Genomic DNA, 24138 nt, shown 5'->3' with positions numbered 1-24138 from the left:
CTTTATTGGTTGCTTCTAAAGCCCATCTTTTGTTTTGTAAAGCCTATTTTTTAGGATCGAGACCATCCTATGTAAAGGATACTAAGGAAATAATTCCATTTTTACATAGAATCCAAGGGATTTTGTGGATCGATTCAACCAACTTGCGGACTGCTTAGATATTTTATAGTGTTGGTTGATGTGCGGGAATGATGGTCATGTGTCGCGCTATCATCCACTGGTCATGCTGCTTATGATAAACTCCTAGCCCAGATCATATGGCTACGGGTTCACTACCCGAATCATCCCATTCAGTCCATTCGACTGGATAATACTAGAGAGTTTACATCGAAAATTTTTGATGACTATTGCATATCATTGGGGATTGATATTAGGCATCATATTCCCATATACGCACGCCAATGGTCTCGCAGAAAAGCCACCATTAAACAAATACGGGTAGCCCGAACATTGGTAATGCACACCAATATTTCTGCTAGAGGTTATGCAATATCGCATGTAGCTATACAAATTCGTCTATGATGGAGCCACTCAACCTTTATTTGCATTACAGCTAGTGACTGGGTGCAAGTCTAATATCTCATACTTATGCATATTTTAGTGTGCGGTTTATGTGTCAATCGCACCTCCACAGTGCATCAAAATGGGTCATTGCAACGAATGCATATTTGTGTTGGATATAAATCTCCAACTATAAGTCCGCTATGTAGAACCCATGACAGGCGATCTCTTTACCGCTAGATTTGAGGATTGTCACTTTGATGAGACAGTCTTCTCGTCGTTAGAGGGAGATTAGGACGTCAACGTTCAACAGAAACGACAGGAATTGTCGTGGTCTGTCTCCACTATGTCTCATCTTGATCCCCTAAAAGTGACGAGATCACATATACCTGCTGTAAACATGCCTGCAAGGATTGATGTCCCCAAAAGAGGACATGGTGCCACCCAGAGGAGATGAGCACGGCACCATCACCAAGGATGGTGGTATTGTGACGCCACAAGGTGGCATAGTGGTTTTATAGGCCATGGGTTTCGCTAGAGAGAGTAGGAGACCCATAAGTTCTATGGATTCTCGCCCTAGGAAGAGAGCGAGTTTGGCACAACTTGATCCATTAATCATTGATATTCAAAATCCGTCTCATGAGAATATTCTGGATTGTGGTTATGTCCAAGAGACATCGTTGGGGGACGCCTCAATGTTAGAACCAATTCCTGAGAATATACAGATCTCTACGAACTACACTAGTGTACATGAGGACGTGGAAATAATGAGATCAATGACATCAAACCTTACTCCGTTGAAGAATGCCAACGTAAAGAAAATTGGCCTATATGAAAAGATGCGATCCAGGTTGAATTGGATTCACTAACGAAGAGGAAGAATTTCAGGCCTGAGATGACAACACCTCTTAACATAAAACCTGTTGACGTTAATAGGTCTTCGTTAGATAGCGTGATGAGAAAAACATATGGTAATCTCGCCTTATAGCGCAAGGCTTCTCACAAAATGTCCTGGAATCGACTACGAGAATACATATTCTCTCGTAATGGATGTCATTGCACTCCACTACCTTGTCAGTTTGGTAGTTTCCAAATAGTTGAATATGCAGCTTACGAATGTGGTCACTACGTATCTTTATGGGGATCTAGATACGGAATATAATTAAGGTTTTTATGGACTTCATTTATCTAAATCAAGTGGCTCTAGACCACTGAACGCTTTTGCAATGAGGTTGAAACGCTTACTAAAGTGACTACTTGAATGGGAAGGGATATGATGAACTATGCCCACGCGTTTCCATGATAAGTTCCGAATTTGCAATTGTCGCAGTTTATGTTGATGAACATAATTTGAACATTTTAGAGTTAAGGGAAACCACTGAACACTTGAAATCCGAGTTTGAGGTGAAGGACCTTGGGAGAACACGGTTTTGTGTAAATTTAGAACTTGTATACCATGTCAATGAATGCTTTGGCATTTTGATAAAGTCAAGATGCACTCTCATGGCCATCCGTAGTCTTGACCCTAAAAAGGATACGTTTTGTCCCAGGGATGATGACGGCAGAAGTGCCTTACCTAAGTGCAATAGGCGCATTATTGTACTTAACACAATACAAGACCGGACAACTCATTTGTTATGAACTTATTGGCTAGATGTAGCCCTGTGCCAACGCGATGCCATTAAAATGGTGTAAAGACAATCTTTTTTTTTTTTTTGAAACGAAGACAATCTTTTAATAGTATTTAAAGAGTACGATATATATGGATTTGTTTTATCCCTACAGAGAGAATGAATTCTATTTCTCTACTCTCAAGTGGAAGTACGCTATTTGTTGTGCTAAAATTCTATTTCAGTATCTGATGGTTCCATTTTGTTTTTGTAGACGCATTTGACACCGAACAGATGTTAGAATGTGTTCAAAAGTTAAAGTGCGGGCAGTCTGTCCAAGTTCCAATTTATGATTTTAAGATACATCGACGCTGTTCTGATACTTTTCGCCAGGTATAAAGCTTCTTTTGCTTCTAAAATTGATTGTCGTTGCCTTGCTAATTAATATTCACCTGTGGATGCATTTTGTTTACTTCTTTGTCAGGTGAATGCTTCCGATGTCATCATCTTGGAGGGAATTCTGGTTTTCCATGACCAGCGCGTACGTAATTTGATGAACATGAAGATCTTTGTCGACACAGGTTTGATTTCCTCAGTCTACGTTTCTTCTGTCACTGCCATAATTTCATTAGCTATGTTTTGCACTTTTGCATGGCATCCTTGTTTAGGTTCTCACACCATGTGGTCTTGATATGTCAAATTACATGGTTTTATAGAGTCTAGAAAGATTTGCTTCTGCAATAAAATATGAAAAGAAAATATATAAATATATTTATGAATCCTGGATAAGAAAAGGCATGGAACTCCAGAGCTGACTTGTCAGTTCTCATACTGCCTATCGGTGCTAAGGTTGCTAATTTGTAAACTACTGCCTAATAGAAACCATGGTGGCATAGGCGCTTGGATGGTTAATGATACTTTTTATTCTTAGCCAAGCCATATAGAATATCTACATTGTTTTTTTTTTTTTTTCAAATTTCAAATAATACTCTTATCAGCTTGTAGGTTTTTAAAAAATGAATAAATAAATAAAATAATGGTTTCCTTTTATAAAAGTAGTAGAAGTTTTCTTTAGTATCTCATCTACCCTAACCTTTTATTTTAAAAATTTCTGAAAAGAAAATAAAAATATGTGAATGGCTATGCCAAAAGCTATATGCACTACTCAAAATCAGCCTCACCTTTTCATTTCTCTTTTTTTATTTTGAAAAATATAAATGAGTAAAGAATCTCTTTGAATGTGTGCTGTCTCCTTGTTTGCCCTTCAGATGCTGATGTCAGACTTGCTCGTAGAATAGGGTTTTTTACTTCAACAGTGTCTGAACTCTTCGAGGACTTTTGAAATGATACCTGAACTTTCAAAGTTATCAATGTGATACCTGAACTCATTTTTTCATATCAACGTTGTACCTGCGGTCGATTTCCGTCACAGAACAGTTAACTATGACCACGTGCCTAGCACGTGAGGCACTTAATGAGGTTAAAAGACTAATTTACCCTCAAAAGTATATACTTCAACAGTGTCTGAACTCTTCGAGGACTTTTGAAATGATACCTGAACTTTCAAAGTTATCAATGTGATACCTGAACTCATTTTTTTGTATCAACGTCGTACCTGCGGTCGATTTCCGTCACAGAACCGTGAACTATGACCACGTGCCCAGCACGTGAGATACAAAATAAGGGTAAAAATGACTTTTCCCACTTCCTTTAGTTCTTCACGTGTTCTGTTGTACCTTTAGTTCTTCTTCTCCATTTCTATTTCCTTTTTCATCTGCAAAATGCAATTAGATGGGTTGATGACATTTCCTAGCAAAATGCAAAACCCAAAGCAAAACTTGAATCCAATTCTCTGATGGATGGACACCGCTGGGGACTCTATCTCATCGGAGTTCTCCAAGCACAACTTGCTCAACGGCTTTGCTTCTCTGAATTTATTGCAGGCCGGAGCGGTGTAGACGGTTTCAAGACTCTTGGCCTCCAGATTTGAGACTTGGAATTTACCTGAGATTTCAGACAAAGGGATCAGAGAGAGAGAGAGAGACAGAGAGAGAGAATATGGCCGGCGGCAATCCAGACCTTCTTGTGCAGCTTGCCAGAGATATGACGGAGGCGGGCCACGCCGTCGTGGCACTCAGCTTCCTCACCGCAACTAACATCACAGCATAAGTTCATGAATTTCAAAAATAGTCTTTGTAATTGAATCAAAATCTGCAAAAGTGAAGGAGACTGAGAGTCTCTCTCTTTCTCTCTCTGCAACTCTCTTTCTCTCTCTCTCTCAACAACGGCGAAAAGGCAAAGGATGGTGATGATGGGAGAAAACCCAAAACTGATTTTTCCGCAACTGTGTGTCTGTATATAACTATATTTATCCGTATATGATTTATCGAACAATGGGGCAATGATCATTTCACTGATTCCAGCTTCTAATCAATTTGTCCAAAAAAGAACGGGTCTTTGGTTATTCGCGGCTGTAATATCAGTACTTAGTGGGAGCATAGGAAGAGGTACTCTGGCGAGGCAATCAGTGGCAGTCGGGGAAGGTGAGGAACAATCTGAGGGTTTTACGGCGGCGGAGGTGGATGACGGGGCTGGCGGATGGGCTGTACATAGGGCTTCAGGCGATGACGGGGCATTGAGTGGCGAGGAGCTTGAATTTTTGCAAGGTAGCCATATGGATCTAGCTGAGTTCAATGTGGTTGTAGTCAAGTAGTGCTTGGAAAGGGTTGGGCGGTTGAGAGAGAAGGTGAGATCTGATTTGCGGCCATGGCTTCCAATCGGATGGGACAAATCAAAGGGAAGAAGACGTTGAAAAAGAAAAACAAGAAAGAAAGAAAGCAAACAAAAATAAAAAACAATACTTTTGAGGGTAAATTAGTCTTTTAACCTCATTAAGTGCCTCACGTGTTGGGCACGTGGTCATAGTTAACGGTTTTGTGACGGAAATCGACCGCAGGTACGACGTTGATATGAAAAAATGAGTCCAGGTATCACATTGATAATTTTGAAAGTTCAGGTATCATTTCAAAAGTTCTCAAAGAGTTCAGACACTGTTGAACTAAAAAACCCCATGAAGAACTAAAGGAAGTGGGAAATGTCATTTTTACCCTTATTTTGTGCTTCACGGGCTGGGCACGTGGTCATAGTTAACGGTTCTGTGACGGAAATCGACCGCAGGTACGACGTTGATACGAAAAAATGAGTTCAGGTATCACATTGATAACTTTGAAAGTTCAGGTATCATTTCAAAAGTCCTCGAAGAGTTCAAACACTGTTGAAGTAAAAAACCCCGTAGAATAAGACGAGACACTGTTGAGAGGGGCAGGGACATTGACTCTGTTCTTGAGCAGGTAAGGCCCCACTCTTGAACAATCTCTTTGTACAAGACTACTCGGTGCATCGCTCAGTTCATAAGATTGGGAATACATAACCATGTTTCCTGTTGAGTTCTGTAAGAGAAGAGTATGACTATAGTAATTTTTCAATTTGAAAAATCACATCGAGAGCGTTATGCTTATTATGCAGTATGCCAAGTTTGTCAAGCCTGCTTTTGATGATTTTGTTCTCCCCTCAAAGAAGTACGCTGATGTGATTATTCCCCGGGGAGGCGATAACCATGTTGCTATTGATTTAATTGTACAACATATTCGGACAAAGCTTGGTCAGCATGATCTTTGCAAAATATATCCTAATGTGTACGTTATACAGTCCACATTTCAGGTATGCCTTCTGTTTTATGTTATTTGGTGTTGTAAGCATATTCTTCACTTTTGTTCTTTTGGGGAGTCAAAACTTTGTATTTTGGCTTTGACTTGTGACACTTATTAGAGCATAAAAGTAAGAAAACTCCAAACTTTGTTTCCTGAGCTTCTTGCATCTTTGACTCCAGACTTTTAATAGTAAATGTTTTTTGTGACTGACTCAATACTAAATGTTTAAATTAGTCTTACGTTGTTGATTTTTATTTTTTTTTTAGAACATTTCTCTAATTTAGGCATGCCAAACTCTAATTAATATTGTAATTTTAAGCTCTGAAATATTTCACAATCACATTTCATAGACCTTAATCTAGTTGTTCTCATATTACAGATTAGAGGCATGCATACACTGATTCGAGACCGAGAAATATCAAAGCATGATTTTGTATTTTATTCAGATCGCCTAATTCGTCTGGTAATTTTTGTTTCACACCTTTCTCAATTTTCATTTATACCGTAGCTCAGCTTCTATGTTCTTATACTTTGATGTGGTCTCAAGGTTGTGGAGCATGGCCTTGGTCATTTGCCATTCATAGAGAAACAACTAATAACTCCACCAGGTGTGCCCATTATGTTCCACCACCCTCTTCTTATTGCTTGTATATATGTGCATCTCTTTATGAATCACCAGTTATGAAGCTTCATACATGTTTGGCTGACAGTTAGTGGCAGCTTATATGTCTGTCTGGTCTTTCATGGGATGTTGTAGTGTCGACTTTTATCTCTGCACATTTAGACATGTTCTGCAGAAGGAATAGTCTGCATGTCCTTAAATTTGGTCTTTTCTTGTATTTCAGGATCTGTTTATACTGGGGTTGATTTCTGCAAGAAATTATGTGGAGTTTCAATTGTTCGAAGGTGAGCTTTAAATCAGGTATATGTGGCAATCAGACCAGTGCACTTGAATATATGGGTAATTGGATTGGTCACCATCTTTTTTCTGTAGAATTGTGATGTATCCAATTCTATTTCAGCGCTTTTCTAGGTGCTTTGGAAGATAACAATAAATGTTTATATCCCTTATATATCTTGGTCTCTTGTTTACACATAACACAACAACCATTTCTGTAGAATTGTGATGTATCCAATTCTATTTCAGCGCTTTTCTAGGTGCTTTGGAAGATAACAATAAATGTTTATATCCTTTATATATCTTGGTCTCTAGTTTACACTTAACAACAACCATTTCTTGTTTGTTATGATTAGTGGTGAGAGCATGGAAAATGCATTGCGTGCATTTTGCAAAGGTATAAAAATTGGGAACATCTTGATTCATCGTGATGCAGACGATGGCAAACAGGTGACATTATGTTTATGAAGTAGGAATAACTTTGCCAAGAACTAAGCATTTCTCTCTCAAATTTGATAAAACTTCTGTATAACTGAGTTATTCCACCTCAAGCAGCTTATATATGAGAAGCTCCCCAAGGATATTTCAGAGCGTCATGTCCTGCTTTTAGACCCTGTACTTGCTAAAGATAAGTGATCCTAATTGGGCTGTGGCAATTGAAATAGATTGTGTACATACATGTACATTTGCAAGCATAATTAGCTATAATGGGCCATGCTCATTGTACCGCCAAAGGTACTAATTCCAACCGAAGGAATGACATGCAGACACACCGCTAGACGGGCTACAACCTCAGCATCAGACCACCTCCAGATCGCCACCGACGCGCCGCCACGCGCCGCGCCAAGATGGCATCAGAAGCTTCTGAAACTGAGAACTGAAGCATATCAGTCCCACATCGAAAACAAAGACAAGATCAGTCTCTTCCTCACCTATAAAAGGTTCTCTCCTCTCTCCTCATTAATGGCGCATTCAATACTTACCTACTGTTATTTTGTCAACATAAATACATTGACTAACTTAGGCATCGGAGAGTTGAAGACTGCCCGGCGTGGTCTCCCTCTGACGCCCATTGTATTTTACTTGATAGGTAACGGGAGCTGCAATAACAACACAACTATCGATCCGCCCACTGGATCAGCGTTAGCTAAGATCCAGCTACCGCTGGACTATTAGGCATTAACATTGGCGCCGTCTGTGGGAACTTTTGAACAAAAGGTCATCCCGCTACAATCACCATGACTAACGGTAGCGGGGGAAACGCTGAAGAGCAGGCAGAACTCCCCGCCATCCCCCAACCCTCCGACCCCGCGTTCGGCGTTAACCGCGCACTATTCACAACCCCGGCTAACCCCGGCGGTGAGGCAAATCCAGGCAGCAGCCGCCCGTCAGGCCAAGATCTCGTCACCATGTACGAGATAGCACTGGCGGATCTTCATAAGGCAAACAGAGAGCCTGAGGCGGAGCGCAAGGAGAAGGCCGAAGCCCAAAGACAGATGGCTGCGCTCATGACACGTTTTGAGGAACTAAAAAACACTTTGGCGGCCACCGACCGCCCGGCACAGAGCGAGCAGTCACGTAGCACCAGGCGTAGTCGACCCACCGCCGGCACAATGGTGCCCGGGCCGGTCGTACAAATGCATGTACCGCTGAACCCACCTGGGTTGTCGGGAATGGGACCGCCGCCCATACCTCAACTAATGTTAGAACAGGTGGCGGAATCACTTCCGCACACCAACCGCTCGAATGCCAGGGCAAGGACTGAGGGTGATCCGCCCATACCTAGGCGCAAGCCAACTCGGCAGGTCAGTCAGGCCGATTCCGCCGACGATGCAACTGCCCAGCTATTGGAAAGGATGCACCAACTGGAGCAGAGGTTGATCCGGGCGGAGACGGGCGTCCCGGCGTCAACTCGGAACCCGCTATTCACTTCCAGACCCGGCCCCTTTTCCGCCGCGATCCTGCAGGCTGTCAGACCGACATAAGCAAAAACCCCAAAGATGTCGCAGTATGGCGGAATTACCGATCCCTTTGTCCACATGGACACCTTCAAGAAGGTCACCAACAACAAGGGGTTCGACGACGCCACCTTATGCCATTTGTTCAGCGAAACGTTGGACGGCGAGGCAATGAACTGGTTCTTTGAATGTCCGCCAGGATCTGTCGGCTCATTCCATGCACTGTCGCACGCTTTCCTCTCCCGCTTCATCTTATTGTCCGCCGGACATCACAACACAAGTCAGCTGTTCGGCGTTAAGCAAGGGGAGGACGAATCACTGAAGGCCTTCGTCACAAGGTGGCGGGCGGCAGCATCTCAGTGCCGCGATCTAGACAAAACTATGGCATCGGCAGCCTTCAGGAAGGGACTCCTCAAGGGACCGTTCCTCTATCACCTCAATTACAATCATCCCAATGCGACGTACGACCACGTCATGAGTGAGGCGGTCATTCACACCCAGGCGGAATTCATCACATATGGAGAAACCCCACCACCAGCAACGTCAACATATTCAGCGACTCCCAACTAGTCGTCAACCAGGTCAACGACAGCTTCCAAGCCAAGGACCAGCAGCTAGCGGCATATTTGGGGTACGTCAAAACGTTGCTAAAAAAGTTCAAATTTCACACAATCACACAAATCCCCAGGGAAAAGAACGCTAAGGCTGATTCACTGGCGAGACTGGCAACCGCCCAACCGCATCAGAGTCCAGCGGACACAAGGGTGGAGTATCTTGACAAGCCAAGTATCACAAAGACCCTGGCGGAAATCTTCAACGTTCAGGTCAACCCCAGCTGGATGGACGAGATCATTACATATAAACGCAACGGAACGTTGCCAGAAGATAAGGTCCAGGCAAGACAGCTCAAGCGAAGGGCAACCCGCTACAACATCCAGTACGGCAAGCTTTACCGCCAGGGATTCACCCATCCTAACCTCCGCTGTCTAACCCCAGAGGAGGGAAAGGTTGTCCTAGCAGAAATCCATGGCGGGGAATGTGGAAACCACTCGGGCGCCAGATCCCTGGCCAACCGCACAATGCGACAAGGCTATTTCTGGCCCACACTTGGTGATGACGCCCGGCAGATTTCGAGGTCTTGCCACAAATGCCAACAATTTGCAGATCTCCCACACGCACCAGCGGAACCACTGTCAATCATCGTGGGCCCATGGATTCATTCCATGTGGGGCCTTGATCTGATGGGAAAGTTCCAAACTGCCAAGGGTCAGTTCAAATACATCATTGTTGCCATTGATTACAACAGCAAGTGGATAGAGGCGGAGCCACTAACGGCAATAACTACCGCCAAGGTAATTTGCTTCCTTTGGAAGAATATCTACTGCCGCTACGGTGTCCCACACACAATCATTACAGACAACGGCACACAGTTCAACAATGACGAGCTCATCTCCTTCACCACCAACTTGGGCACCAAGTTGAGTTTTGCATCTGTCGCCCACCCCCAGACCAACGGCCAGGTCGAAGCGGCGAACAAGATAATCAAAAAGTTGTTAAAAAATAAGCTCGACAACGCCAAGGGTTTATGGGCGGAAAAGCTCCCAGAGGTCCTGTGGGCCATCCGAACAACTCCAACCTCCGCCACCGGAGAAACTCCTTTTTGTATGATGTTCGGCACAGAGGCTGTCTTACCCATTGAAGTTACTCAACCTACCGCTAGAGTCGAAGGCTACTGCCCAGAGACCAACAGCGCCGGCGTCAACTTGGACAGGGACCTCCTAGAAGAGAAAAGACGCAAGGCCCATTTACACAATTTACAAAACAAACAAAGGGTATCACGTTTCTACAACGCCAGAGTCAAGGCCCGGAACCTCCAACTGGGGGACTCGGTCATGAAGGAAGTCATTCCGCCACCGACAAAACTCCGCCCAACTTGGGAAGGCCCGTACAAAATTGTGGAAGTCGTTAGCCCAGGCACCTTCTACTTAATGGACAAGGACGGCGTCACTACGGCCCGCCCTTGGAATACTGAGCACCTTCGGTATTACTACAAATAGTCAGACCGCTACCCAGGAGCATCTTGACTTAGCTAAATTTTTTGTTCAAATATTTAGCTAAGGGAAGCTACCCAACGGGTACTACCCCACTTTTGTACACTGATCAGTCAGCCATCAATGAAACGAGGAATTATTCAAACCATTGTTACCAAGTCTAGCACTAAGGGCAACTGGCAACACCAGCAATCGTCGGCGGACCGTCCGCTACGAGGTGCACTTGGACCAATCTTAATTCCTTTAATGTTTCATTGATCGACAAAAGAAAAGTATAACTCAAAACACTTCAAGCACATCATGGCAAACCAATTCAGAAATTTATTTCACTTCCCAACATTATTTACAAACTATTATGCCTCAGCGGCTACAAAAAAAAAGGGGAAAGTAGAAAAAACTGTGGCGATCTCAGCTGGCTTCAACGGTTGGCTTCGACGTCTTCTGCTTCGGCAGCCGGCGGCACAATCGACCGACTCGCTTGGTCGGACCCTCGAGCTGTCGGACTGGGAGTCTCTATGGTACCATCAGCCCGGGTGTGCGCCTCCAGAAATCCGGCACGTGACACCTCCGACGGGGTGGGGTGGGGAGTCTGCTGGGACCCTTCCGTCGGATGTGGGCCACTTTCCCCGCTGCCCGAGTGGGTACCTCCAGCTGGGGCAGTCACGACTGCTGTCTCCGGCGGGATACTCTCAGCCGGTGGTGCGTCAGGCTGTGACGCTTTCGCAAAGTCAATGGCGCCCTTCCGCTTCAACATGTCTATATTTGCCCGGGCCCCAACCTTCGCCGCCTCGGTCAGTGTCTTCTTAAACTCCGCCGACTGCTTGAACGCTTCAACAGCGGCGGACGCGGCGGTACTCCCTTCAGCTCTCAGGCGGGTAACCTCACCCCCAGCCGCTTCACTTCGGCCATCCTGTCGGCGGACTCCCGCTGCACTATAATGAGTTTTTTATCCTTAGCGGTTATCCGCTCCTGCAGCAGGGCGATCTCCTGCTCCAACTTGGAGACGCGTTCATTCCACTCCAAGTCCCGCCTGATGGCCACATTGAGCTTGCCGCGGACGTCCGCATAGTCACATTCCGCCTTGGCCAGCCCCCGCTCGACCTCCGCCAGTTTCTCCTTTGCCTCCGCCAACTCCCTCTGGAGACCTCCGATTTCTTCCCTAAGCTCTCCCTCAATCAGGGGCTGCTTCGACGCCGCCACGAACATATCATGTAATCCCGCCGATATTTGACCAAACGCCGAGCTGAAGGGCGATTGGTCAATTGCCGTCGGGCGCGATATACCCGCCAGACCGCCGAACCCCAGCCGCTCGCATAGATGGAAGAGGAACTCCCGCTCCCCTTCTGTCATAAACGGTGCATACTCGGCGAACGAGTCCAACTCACTGACGGCGGGCGCCTCTCCCTCCACCGCCGCAGTCTTCGCAGGAGCCAGTCGGGCCTTCTTCTGACGGCGGGCCCCGACCACCTCCACCTCATCTTCCTCTTCCTCGTCAGGAGAATCAGCCGTCCAGCGTTTTCTCTCCAGCGCCCTCTGGTTCCCGGCGGCGGTCCTCGTCACCCTCACTGGCGGCTCCTCCCTTGTCACAATGACATCGTCCGCCGGTTGCACCACCTTTTGAGGACCACGCCTGTGGGCAGGCATCCGCTCCTTCTGTTGCCCAGCCGCAACGCTTCCCCTCTGATCCCCGCCGGCCGTCTGGGTCCCCGCCTGCACTGTAGGCAGACCATCCTCACCAAGATGAGACTGGTGCGGCATCGGCATCACCACCGGAACCTCGGACTGGCTCAGCGCCAACGTCTCGGGGTTTACCACCGTTTGCTGGGCCGCCAGCCCCTCGGCATACATGGCCTCTAGAAAATTGTCTATCTCCGCCCGGTCCATCTCCTTCTCAAATGCGTCGCGACTCGATTTGTTACCCGGCGGAGTTTCTAAAAAAAAAAAAACAGCCACCGGTCAGTCTCGCAATTCAAAAAAAAATACGAAACGACATGGTAGAGACTCCTCACCAATGGAGCGTGTTAATCGCTGGTCGACCAGCAACTCCCAGCCGGTCAGCAGTCGGAAATCTAGCAAGTTTCGGTTCCGCTAGCAACCTCTGATCCTCGCCAAGTGACACTCTTCTTCGCGCGTCAGGGTATACCGAAGTCCCGCTGCACAAAAACACGTCGTTAGTGAGAATACAAGTGCAAGCACGTGAGCACGCCAAATACTTTCAGCGGAAACCGGACACCAACCTCGAATAGGTTGGAACTCAGACTTAATCCTAAATGTCGGCCCTTCCTCATTCAATCTGGCGTGGTACTCCCAACCGTCTGTAGCGACGCAGAAGGTCCCCCGCCAGTAGGACATTGAGTCCCTTAGATTCTCGATCAGCTTGGGCGCTCCCTGCCGGCGACTCAAGTTCACTTGCCCTTTGCAGCCTCGGTGCTTCACATACACTAACTCGTAGAAGTGAAGCACTTCCGCCACAGTAGGCCCCTCGCACCCAGATAACCGCCAAAGGGAGTTCATGGCCAACATCAACCGCCACATATTGGGGCAAATCTGACCAAACGCAAGGCCAAATTCGCACACCAGGATCTGGAGGTTAGGCACCAGCGGGAATGTCAGCCCTTAGCGGAATATCGCCTCGTGAACGGCAGCAAATCCCGCTGGGAGAATCGAGGCCTTCTCATCCGCCGTCGGCGGGCGCAGCTTCACCGACCCCGGCAATCGGAACGTCTGTTTCAATCGGTTGATGGCAGCGGCGGTCATCCGCCCACCTGCCTCGTCGACGGCGGTGCCATCTGAGAGAAACCACGCCGATTCAGCATTCTGCCCCGCTACTTCCTCTTCCCCAGCGGAGCCGCTAGCAGCACTATTGTTTGCCAAGCGCTCGTCGCGCCTAGCTTTGGCAGCAGCGGCCTCACCCGCCCTAGAGCTCTCTGGACGCGAACCACGACCCATAGTTACTTCCCAGAGGATGGTCTGTAGCGGCTCAACTTCTAGCGGTTCTGGCAGTGAGGTTCCTGCATGGGCAGACGGACGCAACGAATCAATAAAAATCCTATCTGCCGCGCTGAACGACACGTCAGACCCGGAATCCTCACTGCTCGAAATCTCTATGACGTTAGCCATCCCAAACCCTAAAACCCACATCAGTTAGCACAAACACAGATCTAGCCTATTCTCACATCAGATATAGCCAAAGGCATCAAGAACAAAACCCAGAAAACTCCAAAGTACAAACAAACGCACTCAACCCAGACTCGGCCATCCAAATCCTTAACCACTAAACGCATTGGCCAACCATAATTCAACCCCCCACTAAAAACCCCATTTCACACCTCAGAACACACCCAATAAAACCAGCAATTATCCCAGAAAGACAAACACAACAAAACCCAGAAATTAGCAGAAACAAAAGGCAGAGGAGGGAAATCCAGGTACCAACCTCAGTGGTAAAATCTTTGGCACGGTGGCGCACGACAATCCTGGGAGGCTATTATCGTACTCTCTCCGGGAATCGTATACCCAAACTTCGGTAAACTCTTTCTCCAGTCTCGGACAAACAGGGCTCGCAGACGATGACTAGGTTTTCAAATTTTCACAAGGTGTCGAATCTCCCAAAGTTCCCCCCCTTTTATGTCAGCACCAACGCGTCCTAAGCCGTCCGCTCCATAACGACATCACCTATCAGCCGTACACGTGTCGTCAATCTCCACTCACTCTCCGGATTACCCGAGGCGTTACCTAGGTTACGAAACCCACAGTTACTGTCATTAAAGGCTAGAAGACGGACAGGCTTAGGAGACAAGCCTACGCACGCTAACCCGCTATAGGTTCGACACGTGTTAACCACGGTAGGGGCAACTTCGGAAACCCCGCCAGCGGAACTTCTCCCTTGTCATTTTCCAAGAGACGAAGTCTCCGCTGAGCGAAACCCCGCCACCGGAACTTCTCCCTTGTCATTCTCCAAGTGACGAAGTCTCCGCTGAGCGAAACCCCGCCACCGGAACTTCTCCCTTGTCATTCTCCAAGTGACGAAGTCTCCGCTGAGCGAAACCCCGCCACCGGAACTTCTCCCTTGTCATTCTCCAAGTGACGAAGTCTCCGCTGAGCGAAACCACGCCACCGGAACTTCTCCCTTGTCATTCTCCAAGAGACGAAGTCTCCGCTGAGCGAAACCCCGCCACCGGAACTTCTCCCTTGTCATTCTCCAAGAGACGAAGTCTCCGCTGAGCGAAACCCCGCCAGCGGAACTTCCCCCTTGTCATTTTCCAAGAGACGAAGTCTCCGCTGAGCGAAACCCCGCCACCGGAACTTCTCCCTTGTCATTTTCCAAGAGACGAAGTCTCCGCTGAGCGAAACCCCGCCACCGGATCCCTTGTCATTCTCCAAGAGACGAAGTCTCCGCTGAGCGAAACCCCGCCAGCGGAACTTCTCCCTTGTCATTTTCCAAGAGACGAAGTCTCCGCTGAGCAAAGCCCTGCCAGCGGAACTTCTCCCTTGCTATCCTGCAAGCGGGGTGTCTTTCGCTATACACCTCTGGCGGGACCCCCTTTTTATCTTGCAAAATACCGCCAGGCACGTCTACCGGACGCTGCTTCCTGCTGCATCCAGCGGGGGGATGTCCGCCAAACGGAAAATCCCGAGGCCACGCCTCACTCTGACAACGACCGCCACGCGGCGTTACCGTCAGACCGTCCCTACGGGACACGGGGACTAGTCAAACAGTCTACGACGGCCCTGATCAGGCACGTTGACCCCCGTCATTTGGGTGCTAAACATTGGGCTCGCTACCCAACACCCTCTGCTCCGTGCAGCTCCCCCTCATCAAACAATTTGCCGACCATCCGGAGGTCTATCTTCGCCGGGGAGTGGGGGACTCCCTGGGGGGCCCAACAGGGGCCCACCCAAAAGGGTATAAAGCGTTTGCTCAGTAAAACCAACGGTTGACAACGCACTGACACTAATTATGCTCTTGCAAGTCTAGCGGAGGAAAACGCTTCAAATCGCCGAACAACTCCCCAACCAAGATTGCCCTCCTTGACTGGGGACTTGGGGACTTGTACATACATGTACATTTGCAAGCATAATTAGCTATAATGGGCCATGCTCATTGTACCGCCAAAGGTACTAATTCCAACCGAAGGAATGACATGCAGACACACCGCCAGACGGGCTACAACCTCAGCATCGGACCACCTCTAGATCGCCACCGACGTACCGCCACGCGCCGCGCCAAGATGGCATCAGAAGCTTCTGAAATTGAGAACTGAAGCATATCAGTCCCACATCGAAAACAAAGACAAGATCAGTCTCTTCCTTACCTATAAAAGGTTCTCTCCTCTCTCCTCATTAATGGCGCATTCAATACTTACCTACTGTTATTTTGTCAACATAAATACATTGACTAACTTAGGCATCGGAGAGTTGAAGACCGCCCGGCGCGGTCTCCCTCTGACGCCCATTGTATTTTACTTGACAGGTAACGGGAGCTGCAATAACAACACAACTATCGATCCGCCCACTGGATCAGCGTTAGCTAAGATCCAGCTACCGCTGGACTTTTAGGCATTAACAGATTGTTATACAGAAACACCAAGGAGATTTGTTTATGCAACTCCTGCTACTGACTCAACTTTTGAGTTATGGTGTATTACACTTATGTCCTAACTGCGGTTCGGTTGCTTGAATCGGTCAAATTGCAGTATTTAAACATTGTGAGGTTAGTGGCATCATAATGCCCTCGTATGCAATTTGTAAAAGTTCGGAAATTTCAAAGCAATATAGCCAGATTAAGGTTTTAAATATCTGCGATATTTCCGATATCTCCCCCGATATCTCCTTTTTTCAACGGACTAATATATCTAGGGGGTAAATATCTTATCTTTTACCGTTTCTACGAAATTTCTCCGACATCGTTAAATATCCCCAATATATTAGATATTTGCGATATATCCGATAAAGTAAATAATATATGTAAAATTTGAGGTAAAAATATATTAAAAAAACTCAGTAATTCTCTAAATGAAAATCTGTGTGAAGAGAGATCTCCTAAAGGCAAATCTGAGTGAGGAGAAATCCCCTCAAGGTGAATCTAGGTGAGTAGAAAATCCCCTCAAGGCAAATCTAGGTGAGGAAAAAAATCCCCTTAAGGCAAATCTAGCTGAGGAGAAATATCCTCAAGCTGATTTTGGGCAAGGTTTCAAATTTCTCCGAAACTATCGAAATTTCCTTAATTTTGAAGTACCCAAACGAAATCTATATGCTATATCATTTCCATCAGAAGTTTCCCGAAATTTTCTGAAATTCTCCCTACATTTCCGTTAAATTCTTAATTTCTGAAATATCTACACATAAAAAATATATTTAAAAATTTACACCGAAATTTTGTCCAAAATTTCTCTTAAATTTTTGTGAAATTTGTATATCACCAACAATGATTTTTTTACTTCATACTTTCATGAAGAAATATGAAATTTTGATTTTTTTTATTTTTTTTTTGCAATCAAGTTGAATACAAAACGTCCAAAAAAAAAATTGAATACAACAAAAACACATTTTTGCTTTTATCAGCTACAAAGTTGAATGCTTCAACAACACTACAACAGAAAGGCTTTTTAGTGGCCAAGTTTTTTGCGAGGAATTTATTTTCCTCAGTAAATGTCACTTTTTACGAGGAATATTTAGATTCCTTACTAAATGTTATTAGGTTTTCTGCTATAAACATATTTTCCTCACTATACACCACTTTCTATGATGAATATTTTAGTTCATCACTAAAGGTGGCCATAATTTGGTCTTCTAAATCATCATGTTATTAGCAAGGAAATATGAAACTTGGGTGAGGAATGTTTCCATCGCGAAAACAATATTCAACGAGGAAATAACGATTTCGTCAATTAAATGTTTTCTCAATTAAATGCTAAAATACCTGTCACTCTGACCGAACAAAATGGCAGGCCTACAGGCCCATATGCTGAAATGTTGGCCAATGAAATTGGTTTCACAGTTCGAAACCATGACCCACTAAATGTGGAAAGATGGAAGAAGATTCCGAAAATTGAAGTGGATAAGTTGGTTAAAAGAATAACGGTGAGTGATGGTTTGTTTTTCTAAAATGTAAGTTTACATTGATTGCTTTAATTAAATATTTTGTTTGACATGAAATTATTTATATGCAGAACAAGTTTGACATTGACATGTCTCTCCCTTGGGTCGAGAGATATGTAATTACAACATGTCTGACTGTATTTTGTAATTTTCGTTACAAGTTGAAGAAATATTTTGAGAAATTTTCAACAATCGAGGAAGCAATTGAAAACAAACACGATAATGTCAAGACTCAGGAAGAATGGGAGTTTCTCTGTGCTTGTTTTTCTAGTGAAAAGTTTCAAGTATAATATTTTTTTTTATTTAACTATTTTTCAGCACAGTTCACTTTTTTGTTATATTAGTTTTCTTTTTCATTTAGATTCCAACTAACTGTTTGACATTTCATAATAATTTTTAGATTCGTTCAGAGAAGAATGCTATAAATAGGTCAAAGTTGACACATCACCACAAAGCTGGGTCAAAGTCATTTATGTCTCACCAAGAGCAAATTGTAAGATATTTATAAATTGTGTTAATAAATTTATACCTATTTTAGGGAAACGATATTTGAGAGAGAATTGCTGTATATTCTCATTGATAATAGGGGCCTCTTTATATAGAGGATTACAATGCATATAATCCAAATCATACAAGAAAAGGTAATTATACATTGAATAGGAATATCTAGATCATTCTAATTAAATCCTATTACCACTAGGTCAAATAACCTAGAGTTTTGGCCAGACACACAAATAAGGATTTACTTGAACACTCCCCCTTGTGTTTGTGAGCCCCGGATAAATGTATCGAGCTTAATGGAGATCGTACGTGAAATTATTCAACGATCTCGATAAATGTCAAGATGCTCGAGGAAATTTTCAGAAATTTTTGTACAGTGAAATCCTCGATTTAAGGATTGGATGATAAAGGGCACGACACGATGAGTTCGTGGGACTTTTCGGGGAATTTTTCGGATACCCGACCTATTTGTTATGATTTTCCGAAGTTTTGAGATTTTGGAAATCATTTAAGAAAATAGAAAATGTTGTGGACCAATCTGGGCCGTCTATTGACTCCACCGCTTGATCTCGACTGTTGGATTTGATCTGTTTGGACTATAAATCCCGTGGAAGGGACTAGATTGCATCAGAAACATCGAGAGAGATTGAGAGAGGTCGACCCATCCTTGCGACTCGGCGACCCAATCATGTGACCCGACCGGAGTGACGCCGTCCGGCCACCGATCGACGACGCATGACCACCGATGTCTTCCTCTATTCATCGCCGTCACGTCTGCGGTCTCGGATCGCCCATGCACTCGGCGAGGAGGGAGAATCAACGGTGAGAAGACTTGACAGCTCCGGTGAATTTCTGCGATTTTCGGCTACCGTTTGGGCCACCTGTGGTATGAAACCTCACCTCCTTGACATGCTCTACACCCCAGTATGATTAGTTTTCCAATTAGATCGAGTTTTGACATTTTGGTTTCTGGGTTGTTTCTGCCTCCGTCGCGTTTCCTCGCTGCCGGCGACTTCTCCAGCCTTCTGGGCTTCGTTTCTTGCTCGATGGCCGGACTAGGCAAGATGGTGTGAATTTTTCTGAGTTGTAGCACGATGAAATCACCAGTTCATCACCATTCCGGTTCCGGAAAGTAGTCTGGTGAGGCCGAGCTCGATCAACGTGGACTTGAGAAGGTATAATCCCAAACCTTGAAATAAAAGGTTGCTCTTGGGTTGAGTTCGAAACAGTGGACTGAAGTACTTTTGATTTATTTCTGTTTTGGAGAGTTGGTTCAATCATGGCGTTATGTGTGGTTTGATCGAGTTGTGAAGTTTGGTGGTTTGTGGATTTCGCTGCAGAGTGTAGTACGGGAGGTGATATTGAGGTTGTTGATTGAAATGTTTCTGTTTGTTTGGCTGGAGATTAGACTAATTTGTGATTATTTCTGGTTGTGAAATTTAAGGTTTTGTTAGTGTACGAAAGCAGGTTATTTGAAATGGTGGTGAAACAATTGGAATAAGATTGGTTGGGTGTCCATAGTAATTTCGATTACTATGTGACGAAATTGTTAAAGGATACTCGGATTTAATTGTTCATGAAGTTGGGAATTTATTATAACATTGGTTTGCATAAGCATTTTGTAAAATGTTAGTGAGTAAAGAAAAGAAATGTGTATGTATTGGGTGGCCTTAGTAATCGGGTGCACTCAATATATGTTTTGTCGATAACGTAACTTCAAGTCAATGTTCGATAATTTAGGTAATTATCGAATCTACCTCGATTGGTCAAACATGGTCAAATGGTCAAATGTGGTCAAACTAAAAAGTGCCGGTCAACGTGATCAAATTGGTCAACTCCTAGTCAAACCAGGAAAAGTTGGTTGGACGATTTATTAATCGTCAAGATTTCATATCATTGTTCAATGTGGTATTAACGGTTGAAATGTTGGAATCTAGGACTCCAGTTACCCGAGGAACGGAAGGTTCACGACTCTTGGAATACGTGAAAGAAAGCATCGGAATCCAGGTAGGGGATTCGGGACTCTCCTCGGTTAGTAGTTTTCTTATCTCTTGTTATTGAAATGAATGCATGTTAAGTGGTACGGTTTGGTTAAGTTAAAATGCAATGCATACTAACCAATCCGTGAGAAAATGTGTGATGGCTTGAGAGCGAAGGGTGGCTCTGACTTCCTTGGGTTCAATCCCCAAAACCTCCGGAGGGTTAGTTACACCGGTCGGACGGTGAGCGATCGCAATGACGACCCGATCCGTGTGTGTAGCTAGGTAGCGGACACTCTCGCTACGCTTACCTGGTGATAAATTAAATTGAGGTAAGGTCGTGTAGTGGGTCTATGGGACCGGCCATCAAGTAATACTTGGTTTTGGCGCCGTATTTATTTAAGCATCATGCATCAGTTTTCAAGTTGAAAAACATTAACGTTTGTCGTTCTTTTAAATATTTGGTTTAAATATGTTTTCATACTGGGCAGCCCAAATATTTTGTTTATTGGTTTTGAGTCTATTTGAGGTAAAGTTCATGTTGAGCAGCGAGGACGAAAGCTCACCCCCTACAACAGTATGGATGCAGGTACTGTGCACTGGTGACGGGACAGTAGCGGACGGAGCTGGGTGTGCGGAACAAGTTCGGTAAATCATTATTTGGATGCTGTTTAGATTCTATTTCTCGAACTCCATGTTTCAGAACTTGTGGTTATTTAGCATCGTGTCAATTTTTGTTGAATTCTCTTTCATTGAAATTCATACCTCGTGTGATCCTTATCCAAGTACTGGATGAGTGAAATAGATTTTAGCAACTCAAGTTTTTCACCTCAAAAATATCGGTAGCTTCCGCTGTGTTTTGCAAAAAGTTTTCAAACAAAATGCCTAGCGGTCCTCTAGAATGTGAATTGAGCTTTCGGTTTATATTTTAGAGCCCCGCGGCACTGTGACGTGCCCAAGCTAGTGAGGTGCGGTTTGGGGCGTTACAGTGTTGCCCAAACGCGGTGCTTCTCTCGTTGCCTCGCTAAAAACCTTGCCGAGTAACAAAAACCTAGTGGGACAAAAATAACCTCGATCGAAGGGGAAAAAGAGCACAACACACCCTTCACGTTTCGAGACCATACATGTAGACACCTCCCCCTGATGTCTGCATCTCCCCCTGATGACTACAGTCATTGGAGTTCGGATAACTTTCGCAAACAATGCTACCAACATGTTTCTTGAAAGTGGAATTAGGCAATGACTTAGAGAGCAAGTCTGCCACACTGTCCTCAGATTGAACCTAGTTCACTTTGATCTTGAGGAGAGTCTATTGTTGCTGATTACCCTTGGTGTTGTCGCTTTTGATGTAGCCTTTGCTTCATTTATTCAAAGCAAGCAGCATTATCCTAAATGCTCATAAACTCATCTGTGGTAGACTTCAAACCACAATTGTTTCGAATTATGGATCCAATCCATAAACATTCAAGAACCATTTTGTGAAGAGAAATAATCTCTGCATGGTTCAAAGATATAGCGACTAAGGTCTGTTATGTAGACCTCCAAGATATCATGGTCTTTTCCCATGGTGAACACTTAACCAGTTTGGGAATGACCTTTGTATGGGTCAGAGAGATACCCAACATCAGCAAAACCTTCCAAAATACTTATGTCATTTTTGGATAGGGATAGAGGAAGCAGGCCAGTGTTGGCGGTGTTTGATTACACGCATTTTTATGCATGTAATTATATCTAAAATACTATAATTAAGTTAATCCTCAAGTCAATTATTATGTAACTAATCCACTTTTATTTATTTTGTAGGAAATAAGCGGAATTACGGAAATAGAGAGAAAATTGCACGAAAATGAAGCAAAATTGAATTTCCGAGAAAGAAATGAAATTACTGATGTGATCAACCACAGTCAAAGTTAGAAAGGGAGCGGAATGCAATTATTCGTAGTTGTGAGCATGTACTTAAAATTACAAGGAGAGAAACATATATATATATATATATATATATATATATATAAAGGTTGTTGTTTAATCAATCAATCATTTGATTGATTAATTAAGCCCAAGGAAATGGTGCTGCACGTTTGGCCTATTTAATTGATATTAGGTGGCTGACTTTTCTCTCACTTGCAGACCACGCGCCACTCTCTCTCACAACCCACAGAAACCATGACCTAATTATCCCTATATATATACAACCCATCAGACCACATTAAATCAGAGGAAGAACTGGAGCACACACCAACAGCCGCACCAGAAAAACCAAACAGATGCAGCCCTTTTGGGCTGCTCTCTCTCTCTCCTCTTCTCCTCCATTTTTTTCCTCTTTTCTTTAGTTTTATTTTAGGGAATTTAGAAGGACTCACTCAAGGCTTCAAGGGAATCATCATCAAGAGTACCACACCTTTATTTTGGGTAGTTGGGTGAAGAAATTGCTTGGTTCATACTAGCTCATAGCTAGGAGTGGCCAAACTAACTCTCCCCTCTCTTCCTTATTATCTATTTCATAATTTTTATATATTTTTGTTGATGGATTCTTGTATGGGTTGTGAGTAGTTCAATTTTGGGAGTTAGGGTTGTGAACCCCTAACTCATCTTGTATAAATATTGATGCTTTAATTTTAATAAATGCAATTTCCATTGTGTATGCTTTAAATCCGAATTTATTGGTCCTTAGAAGCATGTTTCTAGGCTTTGTCACCCTTTGAAATTATGTTGTGGGCAATTGTGATGAATGGATTGATAAATTGACAACTTATTGGTCTTGTTGCATCTAGGATTTAAGTGTGGTAACCATTAGCTAGCTTAATTGTAGCTAAGCTTGCTTGGGTCTCTATTATCTTGCACTCTAGGCCTCTAATTTTGGATATTGCGGCCTTAACCGGCGTAGTACCCAAATTAGAGAGTTGATTGTGGCCCTAACCGGCATAATCGATACACCGAAATGATAATTGGTTTAGTAGCTTTAACCGGTACTAGATACAGGACTTGACACATATAGGAAATGCATGCATTTGTAAAATTGGCATTGATATTTGCAAGATAGTTAGTGTGAATCACCCGACACTCCCATGTTCCCATTAATTTGAAAACCCAAATTTAATTTTCTAGTTCGTTAATTAGTTGTTTAGTTTACTTTTCGGTTGCGTTTAATTTAGTTGATTCCCAATTCAAAACCCCCTACAAATTTCAACTCATTTGTGCATATCCACTACTAGGCTCTTAGTTTTGATTAGGCTTTGGTGAAAACCAAAGCCGAGCATTGCTAAGGCTTGGTGCCTTAGATTAGCCTTTTTATTCACTTTATTTTTATTTTGTTTGCTTAGTTACTTTAGTTCCGACCACCCAAGGATTGTGGGTTAGCCACTAATCCCCGTGGTACGATAACTTTGGGCATTATACTTCCCTATCTTGACAATGATACGTACGCTTGCGTAAATGTGTATCAAGTCAGTGTTCCTAGTGTGTGATGGGTCCGAATCCATCATCTCTCTGTAGGGATAGAACAAGCCCATATCAATCGTAAATCTTAAGTACCGAAAGATATCTTTTACACCAATCCAATGGCGTCGCGTTGGCGCAGAGCTATATATCTTGCTAACAAGTTCATGACAAATGAGATGTCTGGTCTTAGGCCTTGAGCTAAGTACAATAATGCGCCTATTGTACTTAACTAGGGCATTTCTGCCCCTAGCGCATCTTCGTCATCATCCTTTGAACGAAGAGGATCCTTTTTAGGATCAAGACTACTGACGATCATGGGGTGCTTGAAGGCTTGACCTTTTTAAAATGCCTAAGCATCTATCAACACGATGCTCAAGTTTCAAGCTGACAC

General features: G+C 44.2%; 1 protein-coding gene across 1 annotated transcript; it reads right to left on the bottom strand.

Annotated features, from left to right (window-relative positions):
* Positions 1-11561: 11561 nt before the first annotated feature.
* Positions 11562-12823, bottom strand: LOC121051378. Its single transcript, XM_040513678.1, has 2 exons — positions 12738-12823; positions 11562-12659 (listed from the first exon to the last, which is right to left on the bottom strand). Exon 2 carries the CDS (start codon positions 12610-12612, stop codon positions 11596-11598), a length of 1017 nt encoding a protein of 338 aa, XP_040369612.1. The 5' UTR covers positions 12613-12659; positions 12738-12823; the 3' UTR covers positions 11562-11595.
* Between the last annotated feature and the right edge of the window lie 11315 nt (positions 12824-24138).

Source organism: Rosa chinensis, chromosome 2 (genome assembly GCF_002994745.2).
Source record: "Rosa chinensis cultivar Old Blush chromosome 2, RchiOBHm-V2, whole genome shotgun sequence".
Lineage (NCBI taxonomy): Eukaryota > Viridiplantae > Streptophyta > Magnoliopsida > Rosales > Rosaceae > Rosa > Rosa chinensis.
Note: the sequence above shows the minus strand (reverse complement) of the source record. Positions and strands in the feature narration are given on the sequence as shown.

Coding starts and splice junctions, on each gene's coding strand:
- LOC121051378 (XM_040513678.1), bottom strand. CDS start 12,612: ATGGACCGGGCGGAGATAGACAATTTTCTAGAGGCCATGTATGCCGAG.